Source organism: Ochotona princeps, chromosome 4, assembly GCF_030435755.1.
Source record: "Ochotona princeps isolate mOchPri1 chromosome 4, mOchPri1.hap1, whole genome shotgun sequence".
Lineage (NCBI taxonomy): Eukaryota > Metazoa > Chordata > Mammalia > Lagomorpha > Ochotonidae > Ochotona > Ochotona princeps.
Window position 1 is genome coordinate 84,885,674 of NC_080835.1, and position 15,430 is coordinate 84,901,103.

The 15,430-nt window shown below is 37.5% G+C and overlaps 1 protein-coding gene across 1 annotated transcript; it reads left to right on the forward strand.

Moving 5' to 3' along the window:
- Nucleotides 1–5,623: 5,623 nt before the first annotated feature.
- Nucleotides 5,624–14,689, forward strand: MMP10 (matrix metallopeptidase 10). Its single transcript, XM_004585016.2, has 10 exons — nucleotides 5,624–5,772; nucleotides 6,429–6,673; nucleotides 6,766–6,914; nucleotides 7,369–7,494; nucleotides 9,039–9,203; nucleotides 9,392–9,536; nucleotides 10,745–10,878; nucleotides 12,700–12,859; nucleotides 13,492–13,595; nucleotides 14,519–14,689. Exons 1-10 carry the CDS (start codon nucleotides 5,668–5,670, stop codon nucleotides 14,617–14,619), a joined length of 1,434 nt encoding a protein of 477 aa, XP_004585073.2. The 5' UTR covers nucleotides 5,624–5,667; the 3' UTR covers nucleotides 14,620–14,689.
- Nucleotides 14,690–15,430: the final 741 nt, after the last annotated feature.

A 15,430-nucleotide genomic window follows, 5' to 3' on the forward strand; every position in this document is an offset into this window, starting at 1 on the left:
CATTTTATAATGGTTAGTAGGAAACAAAAGTTGAATTTCCTAATGTTCCTGTCACACTCAAGAAGGAGACCACAAGAACATCCATGGGGGTGTCAAAGTATGTAGCTTTAGCTTGATTTATGACTATGAGGGGAAATTTATGGGCTCAAATGATGACTGCAGAGGCCTAAACCAGCCAACACTGTGCTGTGAAGATAGTCTATAGTTGGTTGCCAGGTAATAGGATTTTCCAAGGAAACTTAACAGTGACCAAGAAAATCATCGTGTGGCCAAGGAAATATCTACTGCATTCAAGGAGGAGTTAGCGTTACTCTCTAGAGACATCGTTGGAAGCAGTGTTAATAATCTGTTACTGGCTTCCTCCTGCATATGGATAGGATCCTATTTGGGCATGAGAGTGGGACGGTAATGCACCTCTTTATCAATAGTCAAGTTTACTATTACTGAGTAATCAAGTTTCAAAGAGACACCCTTCCATTTTTAATGGGACTGATAACTGCACATTAATCTGTCTTGTTTAACCCTGACTCAATACATGTACCTACACTGAAACTATAGACCCTGCAATCACTCAGTTTTGAGTAATAACCAGCCTAAGCGACTGATTGGTTGCTTCCGAGTTTAAATCCACAGCTTGACTAGCTGATGAAACTTTAACTTTCATTTTTCAACCAGACCCTGGTCATTTCAGCTAACATTGTAATAAGACCAATAGCTTTCAACGAAACAAAAACTCGTAAAGTATTGGTGGATGTGACAACACAGTTAACACAGGATCCTGTGTGCATGTGTAGATTCCTAAAACCAGACTATTGGATATTGGAAAATGATAGCAAATACATTTTCCCAATAATTCAGTCACCTGGAAGTGAGAAGTTTTGATGCATTTTTTTTTTACTTTTAAAAAATTTATTTATATATTTGCTGCAGGAGTTACAGAGAGAGAGGGAGTCAGAGAGGATTCCCACTGCTGGTTCACTGCCTAAACTGCTGCAATGGTTGCAGATAAGCTGCACTGAATCCAAGAGCCAGGAACCAGAAGCTGCTTCTGAGTCTTCCTTGTAGATGCAGGGAAGCAAGGATCCGGGCAATTCTCACTGCTGTCTCAGGTGCATTAGGAACTATACTAGAAGTGAAGCCACTGGGACTCAAACTGGTGTCCATATATGACGCCAGTACCACAGACAATGGCTTTCTCTGCTATGTCACAGCACTGGTCCCGGTGATACATTTGTTAGTCATAATCGTTGTAATGGATTGTAAACACATGCAGGTATTCAAAAAAAAAAAACATGGAAAATCTGATTTTACAAATATGTTTACTTTTCCAGTCTTGTACTGAGTGACTCTTCAGACATGCCCAGTGACTCCACAGATTATAAGAGGATACATGGCAATACAAAGGAAACAGATCTCAATGTTATGAACAAGAGCAATCCCAATGAGCTGGTTGATAACTTTGATGCTATGAATTTAAAGAGTCCCATCTTCAATGTGTCCTTGCTTGTGGTTTTAAGAAGCCTTCAGCTACTAAGCAAAGGGAGGAGTAGTGAAAAAAAAATCTTGCTTAAAAAGGTTCTTCTTGGTAGAAAATATATAAATGGTAATTCTGGCACTTAGATATTATCTAGGAACAATTTGTCATGCATGCATGGGTAGAACAAACATTAAAAATGAAAATCAGTAAGCAAAAAATGAGGAGGGAGACAGATATTGCTGTTGGTAAACCAAAGAAAGATTAAACAGAGAATAACCCTTCTACAAAACAGATCATTTGTATTTGTTGTGAACGAAGTGGATGGAATGTTCACTGAGGGTTTAAGGATAAAATCTTTGATATTTTTCATGAATTGAACACAAGTATTCTGGTTGCATTGCTTTCTGCCACAATGCCAATTGATATGTTAGACGTGGTATATTTTTTAAAAAAAATCATGACATCCAACTTGAATTTTGGTGAAGAAGGCAGAATAAACCCTTGAAAGAAATAGTCCTATATTAATGCTGAAAGAAGGACTGGAGGCTGGATACCTTTGTGATACAAGTCACAAGGAAGCACTGATCTTGATGCTGACTATTGTTTTCCTCAAAGCAAGGTGCAAAGTGAGTGCTGTCTCATTGGGAAAATGCACACTACAGACTCCACAGTGTCTTCTCTGCCTGGTGACCTGGATCAAAAGGAAAGAGGTGGCATCAGAAAAGAACTCCAATCATGGTCACGGTGGCCTCTTATCACTATAGATTTATTGGCTCATGGGAGTGAAGTGGAACTGTGTCTTTGGTTATAGATCATATCATACCCAATGATCATGCAAACTACATTCACAGGAGTTGATTGCAGCAGTTGATGATGAGATGGTTCTTAGAAATGGTATTGATGTAATTTAGGTTGTGAAATAGTATGTGAAACAGCACATTGTTTGAAAAAAAAATAAAGTGAGAAGCCAGCACTGTGGCAGAGCACGTAAGGTTGCTGCCTGCAATGCCAACATCCCATATTAATGCCAATTCATGAGCCAACTGCTCCACTTCTGACCCAGCTCCCTGTGAAAGCCCCAGGAATATCACCCAAAGTATTTGGGCACCTGTTACCTATATGAGAAATCAAGAAGCAGTTCCTTTCCCTTGGTTTCTGTTATGACCATCTGGGAAGTAAACCAGTGGATGCAAAATCTCTCTTTCTCTCTGGTCCCTGCCCCCACTCCACCCCATTGTTACTTTGACCTTCAAATAAGTAAGTAAATCTTTAAAACCTTTTTAAAAATGAGGGGGAGACAGAAAAATGAATAGAATTGGAAGAGAACATTGATTTAGGAGGAAAGGTGTGGCTACACACTTTGCTGCTGATGAAACAAGAAGATTCTTGGTGGTGCTGAGACTTTTTACAATAGTTGTAGTAGAGAAATATGCTCACGAATGTGACTTGCCTGATTTGTTTCCTGGGTTGAGATAGTTTTGAATAGAGTATTGTGTTGTTACTTTGGATACTAGAATCTTCTCTCAGTGCTGATAATAGGTCCCAAATACAGATTTTGGTAGCAATGTGACAGTAATTGTGAACTCTTGTGAGGAAAGGCATTGGCTTTTTCCTCTTTAGACTTACATGGTGGGTATAAAAGATATTACCTGTAGTCTCCTTATTAGACATTCATTTCCCAAGTTTACGAAAATGATTGTATTAAATGTTGTCTATCATGTGATAAAATATTAAACAAAAAGATACAATTGATGATATAAAATCAGTCAGTCATGTTAAACTAGCATATCTGCCCTTACTGTAGTTCTCAATAACTTGAATAGAAGGACCATTAAGATTGATCTTTGAAAGTTTTTTAGTACATTTTATTTACTATTGTATTTATTCAGTTAAGAATTTAATTGGTGCTGAGTGTTGCTAAGCAATCATCTCTGAGGTAGGATTAAAACCTTAGTAAAATCACCATACTGCACATAGTTTAATGAAATTTGAGTGTCAAACACATTATATATTCTGTCTTAAAAAGGTAAGTGTATTTTGTACAAAAATTTTTAAGATTTACATTTTTTATAATATACTTACTTCCCAAGCTTTCTGAAGATCCCTCATATGTTCTATCTTGGAGACATCAGTACATCACAGGCCAAGAGGAGCTGCAGGCACTACAGGTGGTTGGACACAGAAGCCAGTACACTACCAAGATGATAAAATGGGGAAAAGAACAGAAGCTACATATGTCAAGGAAAAAACAGATTCAGGGGTGAATGTCAATGATGACAGCAAAAGAACATTTTAGCTAACTGACCTTGAGTTTATCACTCAATTTTCAGGATCCTAACCTCATTCATTGTCCTAAAAATGAAAAATTGGGGTCTGGAATATTATAGGAGCTCTATAACTAGGAATTTCACTTTTTTTTAAAAAAGGAGGGATTTGTGCTACTGCTTGGCTGACTATATAATACTGACAATAGTTTAACAAGTGAGAAATTACTGAAAGACAAACAGGATTCCCCTTCTTCCAGGTATGATAATTGATGGAAGGATAAACTTACACACCAACATCACTCTTGTGATGGATGTGGTTTAGTGTTTATCTCATTAGCAACATAGCTCTCATTGTGGTGTTACCACATATTAAGATCCACCAGCAGGATATGCCAACACCAACCAAGTTATGATTCAGACAAAACAAAAATGAGGCATCTCAGAACTTGCCAAATAGTGCCTAAGGCCCCTGACATAGATAGGTCAGGCCAGCAAGCTTTATGGAAGATGTTGGGTGAAATAAAAGATTTTCTTCCCAGAATTACACATACTGAGTTACCCTATAAAGTTGTCTCCATTTTTACATATGACACGGCATTGGCTTAAAGAAATTGGATAACTGCTCACAGTCCAGCTGACTTTGTGTGAGTCCAGTTGTTCTCCTAAATTTTGACTGATGTCCGTTCCATGCCACTCAGGGGCAAACTTCTTAACTGCACCAAGCAATGTGAAGGCTTGGCTGAATCAGGACTCCGTGTGCATTAAAGGTTCTCCCAGTTCCAACTTGGAGGTCTCAGAGCCTCCAGTTACTGTCCATTGTACCTTCATTAAGTAGAATGAAAATGATGGGTGATACTGAAGAGGTCTTTGCTACACACATGATTATTTTGTTTCCCATTACCCTAAAATTACGTATTTCTGGTATACTGAAGTTAATTTGTCTTTCCTGAAAGAAAAAATGTAATTCTATATTACAATAGTTTTAAAGTCCTTTATAATAGCTGGTTGGATTGACAAAACATTTATGGCAAACTCTACTACTGCAGGAAAAGCCCTCTTGTTGAATGAGGAAATATAAAATGAAATGCTATTTATGGGCAGAGGCAGGTGGTTAAATAAATGAAAGAAATGATTTTAACTCTTTCCCATTTCAAAACCCAATGTTTGTCCTCCTTTTATTTTTAAATAAGAGAGAGAGAGAAGTTAGGTGGAATGTTTCATTGTGGCAAGCAACATAATTGATTTCAATTTATCAGGTTTTAATGGGATAGTTCCCAGGAACATCAGTTCCATTCTAAAATGGACAATGAATGAGCGCTGAGGGTTCACTTGCTGTGTCTTCTCATGCCCACATCCTTTTTACAAGAATTCTGCTCCAACACCAGAAAGTCCATCTGACTATTACCAACAGCTGTTTTAAACAAGGACTCCAGAAATGATCTGTTGTAATATCTTCCTAGAGAGCAATTCCCACATTTAGAACACAGTGGCACTTGGAATTTATTTCCACCAATTCATTTCTTTCCACTCATTTTTCCACTAAGCCTTCTTAAGAAAAAAATTGCACCGATTTTGAAATTCCTAAACATCTGACATCTCACCAGATTTGTCAGCTCTCTCTCAGTAAACACATGAACACCACTTATCAACTTACTTCTGCTTCCTCCTTACAAATGCAACAACTATTTCCTGGAAATTAATCATTCTTTCAAGAGGTAGAGGTAAATTACTGTGCAGGCTTTACGTCAAATTTTTCTGAGCATTTCTGCTGTCATTCAGATTATAAACACAACAGTTGAATCATGCTGCTTTTGATCTAAATACCATCTTCCTATAAAAGGGAGATCATTAGGACATAGAGATAGAAGCCAATAGACGCGAAAGGCATTTTTCCTGAAGGTGAAGTCAGTGAGAATCAAGAGAATGAACTGTCTTGCTGCTCTTGTGTTGTTAAGTCTGTCATTTTGCTCTGCTTATCCTGTGAATGGGGACAGAGAAGAAGAGGACTCAAACATGGATCTTGTCCAGGTAATCACCAGTGGAACCCACTGTCACTGCTAGCAACCCTAGAAGAGAAATAAATCTACTTCTTGCTCTCCCAATAGAAAACGAAACAGTTTGGTTAAAAGCGGCTGTGGTGGAATAGTTTAATATCAATGTACTAACGAGTTAAGGATGGAAATTCCCTTCTTGTAAGACAGTAGGAAAGAAAAGCATAGGAAGGATATTTATTCACTAAAAGTGAAGAGGAAATAGTGGCAGCAGCTTTGGGGCTAAATGAAAATAGCAAGTGGAAAATAATGAAACTTATTAGGCCTTAGAAATTCTTCCTTAAAACAATTGGAGAATGGGAACTTGCTAATTTTGATGCCCAGGCACCATCAGGTAGTAATAGTAGATTAGTGTGTGTAATGTTTAACAAATTAATTTATCTCATTTTGCTCTTGAATTAACTCTTTAACAGTCTAAGGTAAAACAGAATTTTTCCCAAAATATTCACAAAATCCTGCCAAATTTTTTACTTGGTTAGCTAATTAAATTCAATGAAATAATGCATTTAAAGGAATTAAGTGTTAATTGCTTTTGTCTCAGTATAATAGGAATAATCTAAACATATTATAAGAATTCAGCAAATGATTAAAAGTCATAATAATGAATAAGTTCTACATTTATTATTCCATTAGCGATACCTAGAGAATTACTACAACCTCACAAAAAAGGTGGAGAATATTTATAGAAGAAGGGACAGTAGTCCTATTGATAACAAAATCCGAGAAATGCAGAAGTTCCTTGGGTTGGAGGTGACAGGCAAGCTGGACTCCAGCACCCTGGAGATGATACGCAAGCCCAGGTGTGGCGTTCCTGACGTTGGTCACTTCACTACCTTCCCTGGCACTCCCAAGTGGAGCAAAACTCACCTCACCTACAGGTAATGAGTCCAAAGCTGTTTCCACAGAGTTCTAAACTTCTCTGCATTGCTATGGGAGGAGAAAGTGTTACCTTCCATTTTTTCTCACACAGGATTGTGAATTACACACCGGATTTGCCAAGAGAGGCAGTTGATGCTGCCATTGAGAAAGCGCTGGGAGTGTGGAAGGAGGTGACTCCACTCACATTCTCCAGGATGCACGAGGGAGAGGCTGACATAATGATCTCTTTCGCAGTTGGAGGTAATGGAATAAAACGTGCACTTATCTGATGTCTTAGACACTTCAGTCTTCTATTCCAAAAACCATAGACTAGGTAATTTATATACAACAGATACTTATTTCTTACAGTTCTGAAGGCTGAGTTCAAGATCATGGTGTTGGCAGATTTTATGTCTAGTGAGAGTATATTCTTTACAGATGGCACCTTCTGCATCCTCCCTAAAACCTTTCTCATAAGGACACTAGTCTTATTTATGGAAACTTTGTAGCCTTCTCTCCTCCTTATGTCCCATCCCCTAACCCACATCCCTGAATAAGGTCATTTTTAGAGATTAGGTTTCAGTGTAAGAATTGTGAGGTGACATCAACATTCAGACCATGGCATCAACATTCAGACCATGGCATCAGGCCCATCGGACAGAGAAGAAGGAGATTCTGGATACTTACATTTTGATTCATTTTCTTCCCTTTCCAGAACATGGAGACTTTTATCCTTTCGATGGACCAGGAGCCACCTTAGCTCATGCTTACCCACCTGGGTCTGGGATTCATGGAGACGTGCATTTTGATGATGATGAAAAATGGACAGAGAAGGCAGCAGGTAGGTCACCATCTTTTCAGGATACTTTAGGAATATTTACAATACCATCTCCGAGAGTAATTTGATTATCCAGAATGAACATTCAGTGGAATATCCTAACAACTAAAATGTCTCATTATCTGAATGGTACCAAAAATATTCTTTCAATCATTGCCGAAAAAATTGTATAAAATACGTCCCCCAAAGCTACCTGGTAAACACCATCAACCTATTTCCACAACTCAGGATCAGGTGGGTATTTCAGGATCAGCATAATTAGCAGTGTTTTTGTATCACTCTAACTAAAAATGGTCAGGGCAGAAGAAATCCCACTGAGCTAGTGCTGACTCTTGAGCGTCTTTTTCTCTTTCACCTCATTTTCTCTTGGGAGAAAATGCTAGGAACTAAAGAAAATTGCCATATCATCTGTTAAATTAACACTTCGCTGTTGTAACTTAGACACGCTCCCCACTGCCACCATGTTGATTCTGAAAGACCAAGTGTAAACACAGGACCAAACTTAACTGCATGCTGTTTACTTATTTTTTGACTGGTTTCTGTTTTGGAAACACATTGTCAAAACAATCACTGTTTCTAAGGTTTCTGACTGGAATCTTTAACATTCATGCAAAGAACATCTTTGCTGAGGTCACAAACCTTAAGTTTGTGCAGCGTGAATTGATCTAGTTTTATTTAAACAATCATGCTTTTCTGTATTATTGCTTATATCCTTGGTTAAATAATTTCTACTGCTAACTTCATAAAATTATCTTTTGTAAACATAAAGAAAAGTTACATTCAGCTGTATTTGTACTCTAGAAAACTATTTTGGGAAATGTTTATATTTTAAACTGAAGATTGAATTACTGGGGAGATTTTTAACAACAAAAGTTATCTAATTAAAAGGAGAGGGAAAAATCAGGCTAACTCCTGATGTACAGAAACTAAGCAGGTTTCACGGCTTAAAACTTGAGGAACAAAACAAATTCTCTGACTCATCTCAAGTGAGACTGTATCTGTACAAGTTACAAAATTTAAACAATTACTTTTATTTTTAGAAATAAAGAGATGGCATTTAATGAATCCTTGTAAGGAATATTTTTAGAAAGAGAGTTTATCACTTTAAATATAGAAAATAATGACCTGATTTTTCTAACCAAGGTGGGAAATAGGGAAGGATATGAAAAAAATTGTCTTAAATATTTATTTCAACTAAACCTTGAAACACATGTATTTCTATGAAGTATGGAATATGTAATCAATGAACCAATCTATAAATAAGGTAAGAACAATAAGCGATTTCAAGGAAAGCACTAACAGTTCTTGTACACTAGAAGAGTTCAGTAACTGTGGAAAATGGCTACAAAAAATTGAAACCAACACATGGTGGGGATCTTTAAATATTCATGAAAATGTGTGTTGTGAAAAAAACACTGAATTTCAAATCTCTTTCACCAAAATGATCTTACCTTTATATTTTTCTTAAATTTGTTGCAGTGCTCTTTTGTGTGCATTTGTGAACTACGTAATTTGCTAAACTCTGGACATCATTGTTTTTCAAATAGGGACCAATTTATTCTTTGTTGCTGCTCATGAGCTTGGTCACGCCCTGGGTCTTATGCATTCAGCCAACCCTGAAGCATTGATGTACCCAGTCTACAGATCCTTCAAGGACCTGGCCAGCTTCCGCCTTTCTCAAGATGATGTGGATGGAATCCAGTTCCTCTATGGTGAGAGATGCAGCATACTATGTCTATTCTTTCTTGTTAGTCCTCAGCACAGTTTTACAGTGATGGTCTTTAGGAAAACTTAGGGCTACCACATTATGTTTGAGTCCAGGTTACCTTTATGATGTTGTGAAAGCATCTAAGTTTCACATGTTTTCTAATGTCTGCATTCCCCAATTTGTCCTCTTCAGGATCCCCAACTACCCCAAAAAATAACTACGTGGCACCCACAGAACCTGTCCCCCCAAGATCTAAGACACCGGCTAAGTGTGATCCTGCTTTGTCCTTCGATGCCGTCAGCACTCTCAGAGGAGAAATCCTGTTCTTTAAAGACAGGTCAGGCAACAAAAATATATGTTTCTGTCTTCTTTAGGTGTGCCATGCCTGGCAAGGAACATAGAAACATGATAATTTTTTTAAGCAAATTGTTTCTTCTACATTTAAAAATCATTCTGATCTGCTTCTTGTTGCATTTTTATTACTTTATTCTTCACTGATAATTTATTTAACATGATTTTTAAAGTTAGTTTGTGTTCTCAGATAAGCAAAAGAACAAATATCCTAAATGCTAAAAAGAGGTTTGCTTTCATCCTAGCATTTCACACCTTGAGATAAAATCACTCTCAGATATCGAAAGAGATAACACCAATGTACTGTATGAGAGTATCTTAAGGTTTTCACGTCATATATCTACCACCTTTGTAGGACTGTAATGGTAATGACTAACATCTTTCCCCTGCCAAATTCAGTATCACTTCCTTAAAGGTTTAAATGTCACAAACATAAAATTTGTTGTTCATATTTCTCTGGATGCATTGAAAGTAGTAGAAATTTAGAGAATTTTAATTCTCTATGAAGCAAGGCTGGGGCATGACTGCTATACTAAAGGAGTCTGTTCAGCATTTTAATTCCAATTTGGAGGCAATCAGCAAGCTGGCACATGCAATTGAATCTCCATGTATGAATTTTCCAGAATGATTTAATCTCATTTCAGTAATGCCAACCAAGGCCCCAGATACACCCTGGAAAATTTAGATTTTTCTCAGCTCCTGAATTAGTTTGAAAGAAAAAAATATGTAGTTTCATGGTTGCAACTTTCAAACATTGCTGTAAGAATTAAAACAAAAATGTCTCTCCCATCTCTGACCTATCGTCTCACAGTTCCCTCCACATGTGCAACCAGTGCTACCAGATGCCTCTGTCTCTTTGCTAAGGTGTTCTAGTCACAAAAAGCTTAAGTAGGTACATGGTATCTTTGAAAAATACTAATAGGTGCATGCTATGACTTAGATTTGAACCAAGCTAAATTGTATTGATATAGCACTACATTATCACAGGTTTTGTTACACTAGAATCACATGCAAATGACAGCCCAATTACAGACTTCTACAAACAGGCAGATTAGCATGGATTGAAAGAACAGAAAAATGTATTCCTTTATAGATATAGATGTAGATAAAGATACGGATATGGATAGAGAGACGGATAGAGAGATAGACAGGAAAGGAATTGCAAATAAATCAAATAAATTTTGCGCATCACAGATACTTTTGGCGAAGATCCCACTGGAGCGCTGAGCCTGGATTGCATTTGATTTCCTCATTTTGGCCATCTCTGCCTTCAAATTTGGATGCTGCCTATGAAGTCAGCAGCAAGGACACTGTTTTTGTTTTTAAAGGTAAGTGCTGTATCAGAATTTTTAATTTGCTGAAATAAATCCTATTGCAAAAAATTTCATTTACATTTGTTTGCCCTGTTGCATTAAATTTTACATGATATACTTCAAGACCTAGCATAAATGCTTAAATAAAATACATACCAAAATTATAAGCTTTCTTTTTAATATGTATTTATTTAATTATTTACTCAAAAGATGGAGTGACAAGGGTGGGGAGAGGGAAAGACAGTTTCTATCCAGTGCTTCATTCTGCAAATGGCCCAATAGCCAGGGCTGGGGCAGGCAGAAGCCAAGAGCCAGAACTGCATTCATGTCTTCCATGTGGGTAGTAGGATCTCAAGCACTTGGACATCATCTACTATTTCCCAAGTACATTAGCAGGAAATTGGATTAGAGGCAGAGCAGCTGGAATTACACCATTACTTCTTGAGTTAGTGTTTGTTAATGTATTTTCTAGGAATTTGCCAATTTCCTTTTCAAATCAGTTGGCACAAAGTTTTCAGAGTGGTTTTTGTTGTAATTAATTATTGCTGAAAATCTGTGTCCCTTTTCATTCTGAATATTGAAACTTTTTTCTTTTTTCACCAGCATCATAGGATACTTAACTCTTGACTTGCTGGGTCTCTATATTGTATTTGATTTCATATTAAATAGGTTTCTGTCCTTATATTTGTTGTAGTTTTGTTTTCTATGGATTTGTTCAGTTATTCTTATAACTTAAATTTGACATTTGCTTTATCAACCTGCCACCTCCCTTTTCAATATCAGCATTTATCTACATATTCCCATCTTTCCCTTCCTTCTACGAATATTCATGCTATTTTTACTTAGTTCACTTTTAAGGTGTTTTTATGTCCAATTTAAATGTTACCCTTGATTCTTACTTACTTGAGAATATTTTTATATGTCAAACTATATATATGTTTTTAAAGAAACATTTATTTCTGAAACTTCATTTTTGTGTAGATTCACTTCAGGTGTATGATTGTGCATATTTTGTGCATATTTCAAGTGTATATATTGTGTATACTTCAAAATTTTGTAGTATTTTGTGTATATTTCAGGTATTGAGTTTGTGTGTATTCACTTGAATTGATATAGTCATATAAGTCTAACATATTGCGTATTAATTTATTATTTATGTGCCACACTTTATGCTCATTAGTGGAGAAGCAAAGGGGGCATATGCTATAGAGGGAGTAGCAACAATGAAGTTGTCAGTATGACAAGGGCTGTACTTCAGGGGAAGAAATATGCAGAGCAGTTTGGCATCTTAGGTTAGTTCTTCTGGCAGTGGTACAAGGAAGAGATTCAGGTTTGGAGCAATGAACGAATCATGTAAGAAAGTAAAGACAGAGAGATTGGTTTGATTCCCTTGTCATTATTCACTCAAAATTGAGTGGATTCCTGCAGTATTCAGTCAGCAGAAGCACTCACCAGGCTTGTTGACCATGAGATGTCAAAGAGGATGTGTCCAGTAAACAAATAGCCCACTGGTGTGAAGTTTGAGGGAGAAGTTTAGGTCAGAAATTTACATTGTTACCTGCAATTACAAGAAATAGTTAGAACAAGTCATCTCATTTTATACATGATAACGATAAGATACAGAGAGGGCTGTAAACCAGAGATCTATACTCACATTTATTCATTCATTCATGCCCTCATTCATTATAGGCATATTTATTAAATGTGTGCTGTGAACTGGGTGAGGGTTCAGTGGTTGAAATTTAAACTGACATTACTTTATCAAAACAATGCATTATAATCATTTCTAAAACCAGAAAATCTCACTCAAAACTTTCTGGATTTGTATTTGAATAGGAAATAAGTTCTGGGCCGTCAGAGGAAATGAGGTACAAGCTGGTTACCCAAGAAACATTCACACCCTGGGTTTCCCTTCAACCATCAGGAAAATTGATGCCGCCATTTCTGATAAGGAACAGAAGAAAACATACTTCTTTGTAGAGGACAAATATTGGAGGTGAGATTCAACAGGAATGATTTGAATAAAGCTAATTCGGAAAAATATTTTCTCTCTTTAAGACAAATATCCCCACTATAACTTCCTGTAACTTCAGCGTCTCTGAAAATGAGACGGACAGGTCGTAGTGTTTCAAGTTTTCAGATACAAAAGCCTTTCAGACACTGTTAGACCTAGAAAGGCCACCTAAGAACCAAGGGGCACATGGAATTCTCAGCCCATGGCCAGTCACCATGTGACCAGCCAGCTCACAAATGTGGCCTGAGGTCCCAGCATGATAGAGAAGCACAAGTTTGCTTTAGGCAAGTGATTTAATCCACTTGTAACTTATGTTTAGTCCTCATGTGTTTTTGACAGACAGGCACTTGAGTTTCATGCGTCCAGACTTTAAACATTGAACTCAGATATATGTGCAGAGCTCTGTGTGACAGTTTCACGTTCCTATTTCCTGGTTATATATTGTTTTATGTGCTCAGCTTGTAAGCTCAGAGAAGTCCTAAAAATGATGGACACTTTTGGCTCAATTGGAAAATTTAGTCTAGGATTCCACACTGGAAAATTAACATTGAATCGTATCATTGTGTGTAATGGGCTTCTACGCAAGGCTGATGTGTATGTCTTTCTCGGTGCAGATTTGATGAAAAGACCCAGTCTATGGAGCGAGGTTTCCCCAGACCGATAGAGGATGACTTTCCTGGAGTTGAGCCAAAGGTTGATGCTGTACTAGAAGCATTTGGTAAGAAGAGTCTCATTTCACAGCCCAGGGAGCCACTTGCAGAAAGTTTACACTATCAAAATGATTTGACAAAATCAAAACAACGTTCAACTCATTCAAACTCATATTTACTCTGTTCCATACTTCTGAGATTTTTGCTTTTCAGTTTATACAGGCTGAGTCTAACTTATGCTTTTCTTGAGCAATTTCCAAGTCTCTTTTTCATACTGCACACAAAAATAAAGAATTCCTCCTCACACTGCAATCATTACCAGGTCACTGCATTAAATCTAAACAAGTGTTAACAAGGTTTCTTAAACTACACCATCCGGTTGTCCCTTTTCTCCTACAACACCCCAAGGAACCATGTCTGAGTGTCTGTTGTGATCTGAAATTGTCTACATTGTGCACTTGTAAATAGATAGCTGTTTTGCCATATGCTCAAAATACACAAAAGATTCCTGGCAATGAGAAGAAAGGGAAGTAAACCTTATGCTTGCAGACTGAAAAGGAATTTCCTAACAATGCTAATGTTCATAAGCTTGCTGTTCAGTTACTAGAATGACTTGATTATAATGTACACAAAGCAGGAACTGGATCTCTAAGTATACTTTATAATTGATCCGATTCACTTGAGCCCAGTTGCCTCTTGAGCTGTTATTTAGGTCTTTGTGTCAGAGGAGAACTTCGGAAGAAAAGAATATAAGCTAAGGTTTTCACATATCAATGAATTCTATTTGGAAGCCACTTGGAGTTAGACAAGATGGCATCCCCCTTCTGTGTTTCATTATAGATTTTATCATGGGAAAAATCCCTCAATACAATGCCTGATACAGAGTTATAATAATGCCAAACATAATGAGCTTGCTTTTTTTCAGTTATAAATGTTACCCAATTGGGTTCATTGAAGAATGACTGATCCTTTTTCTGTCTTATGTTTGCAGGGTTTTTATACTTCTTCAGTGGATCCTCACAGTATGAGTTTGACCCTAATGCCAAGAGGGTAACTCACATATTTAAGACTAACAGCTGGCTGCTTTGTTAGGCAAGAAGAGACATGTGTGGGCCTTTTAAAAGAAATGTTAGAATTAGTCACCTTATTTATTATGCATCAGAATGACTTGTAACTCCCGAACTTGCCATGGCTGAAGAGAAGGAGCTGTTCATGTGTCACGGAGCTCTTAAATTGCACTACTTAATATTGAGAGATCCTCAGAAAACGTATCTGTATAAGTATTTTATTTATTATTTAATAAACTTTTTTTATTTCTGACTTTTTTTCTCTTTTTACTTTTGAAAAATAATTTATGTTTAATGAACTGACTGTGCTGTGGGCTGGAAACCTGGCAGAGGCTGTGTTCCCAGATGTGGTAGAATCATACACTCCACTATGGGCCATGTGCTTACAACATCTCATGCTCACTCTTGCACAAACAAGATAGTTATTTCCACCTTGCAGATGTCATAAATGTTCCTTTCATACCAAATGAACAAGGAGAGAGGTCAATAGTTTTCCTGAACAACATGTTCTGAACAAAATAAGGGAACAGGGCCCGGCGCAGTGGCCTAGCGGCTAAAGTCCTCACCTTGAACGTGCCGGGATCCCATAGGGTGCCGGTTATAATCCTGGCTGCTCCACTTCCCATCCAGCTCCCTGCTTGTGGCCTGGGAAAGCAGTCAAGGATGGCCCAAAGCCTTGGGACCCTGCACCCGTGTGGGAGACCTGTAGGAGGTTCCTGGCTCCTGGCTTTGGATTGGCACAGCACCAGCCGTTGCGGTCACTTGGGGAGTGAATCATTGGATGGAAGATCTTCCTTTCCGTCTCTCCTCCTCTCTGTTTATCTGCCTTTCCAAAA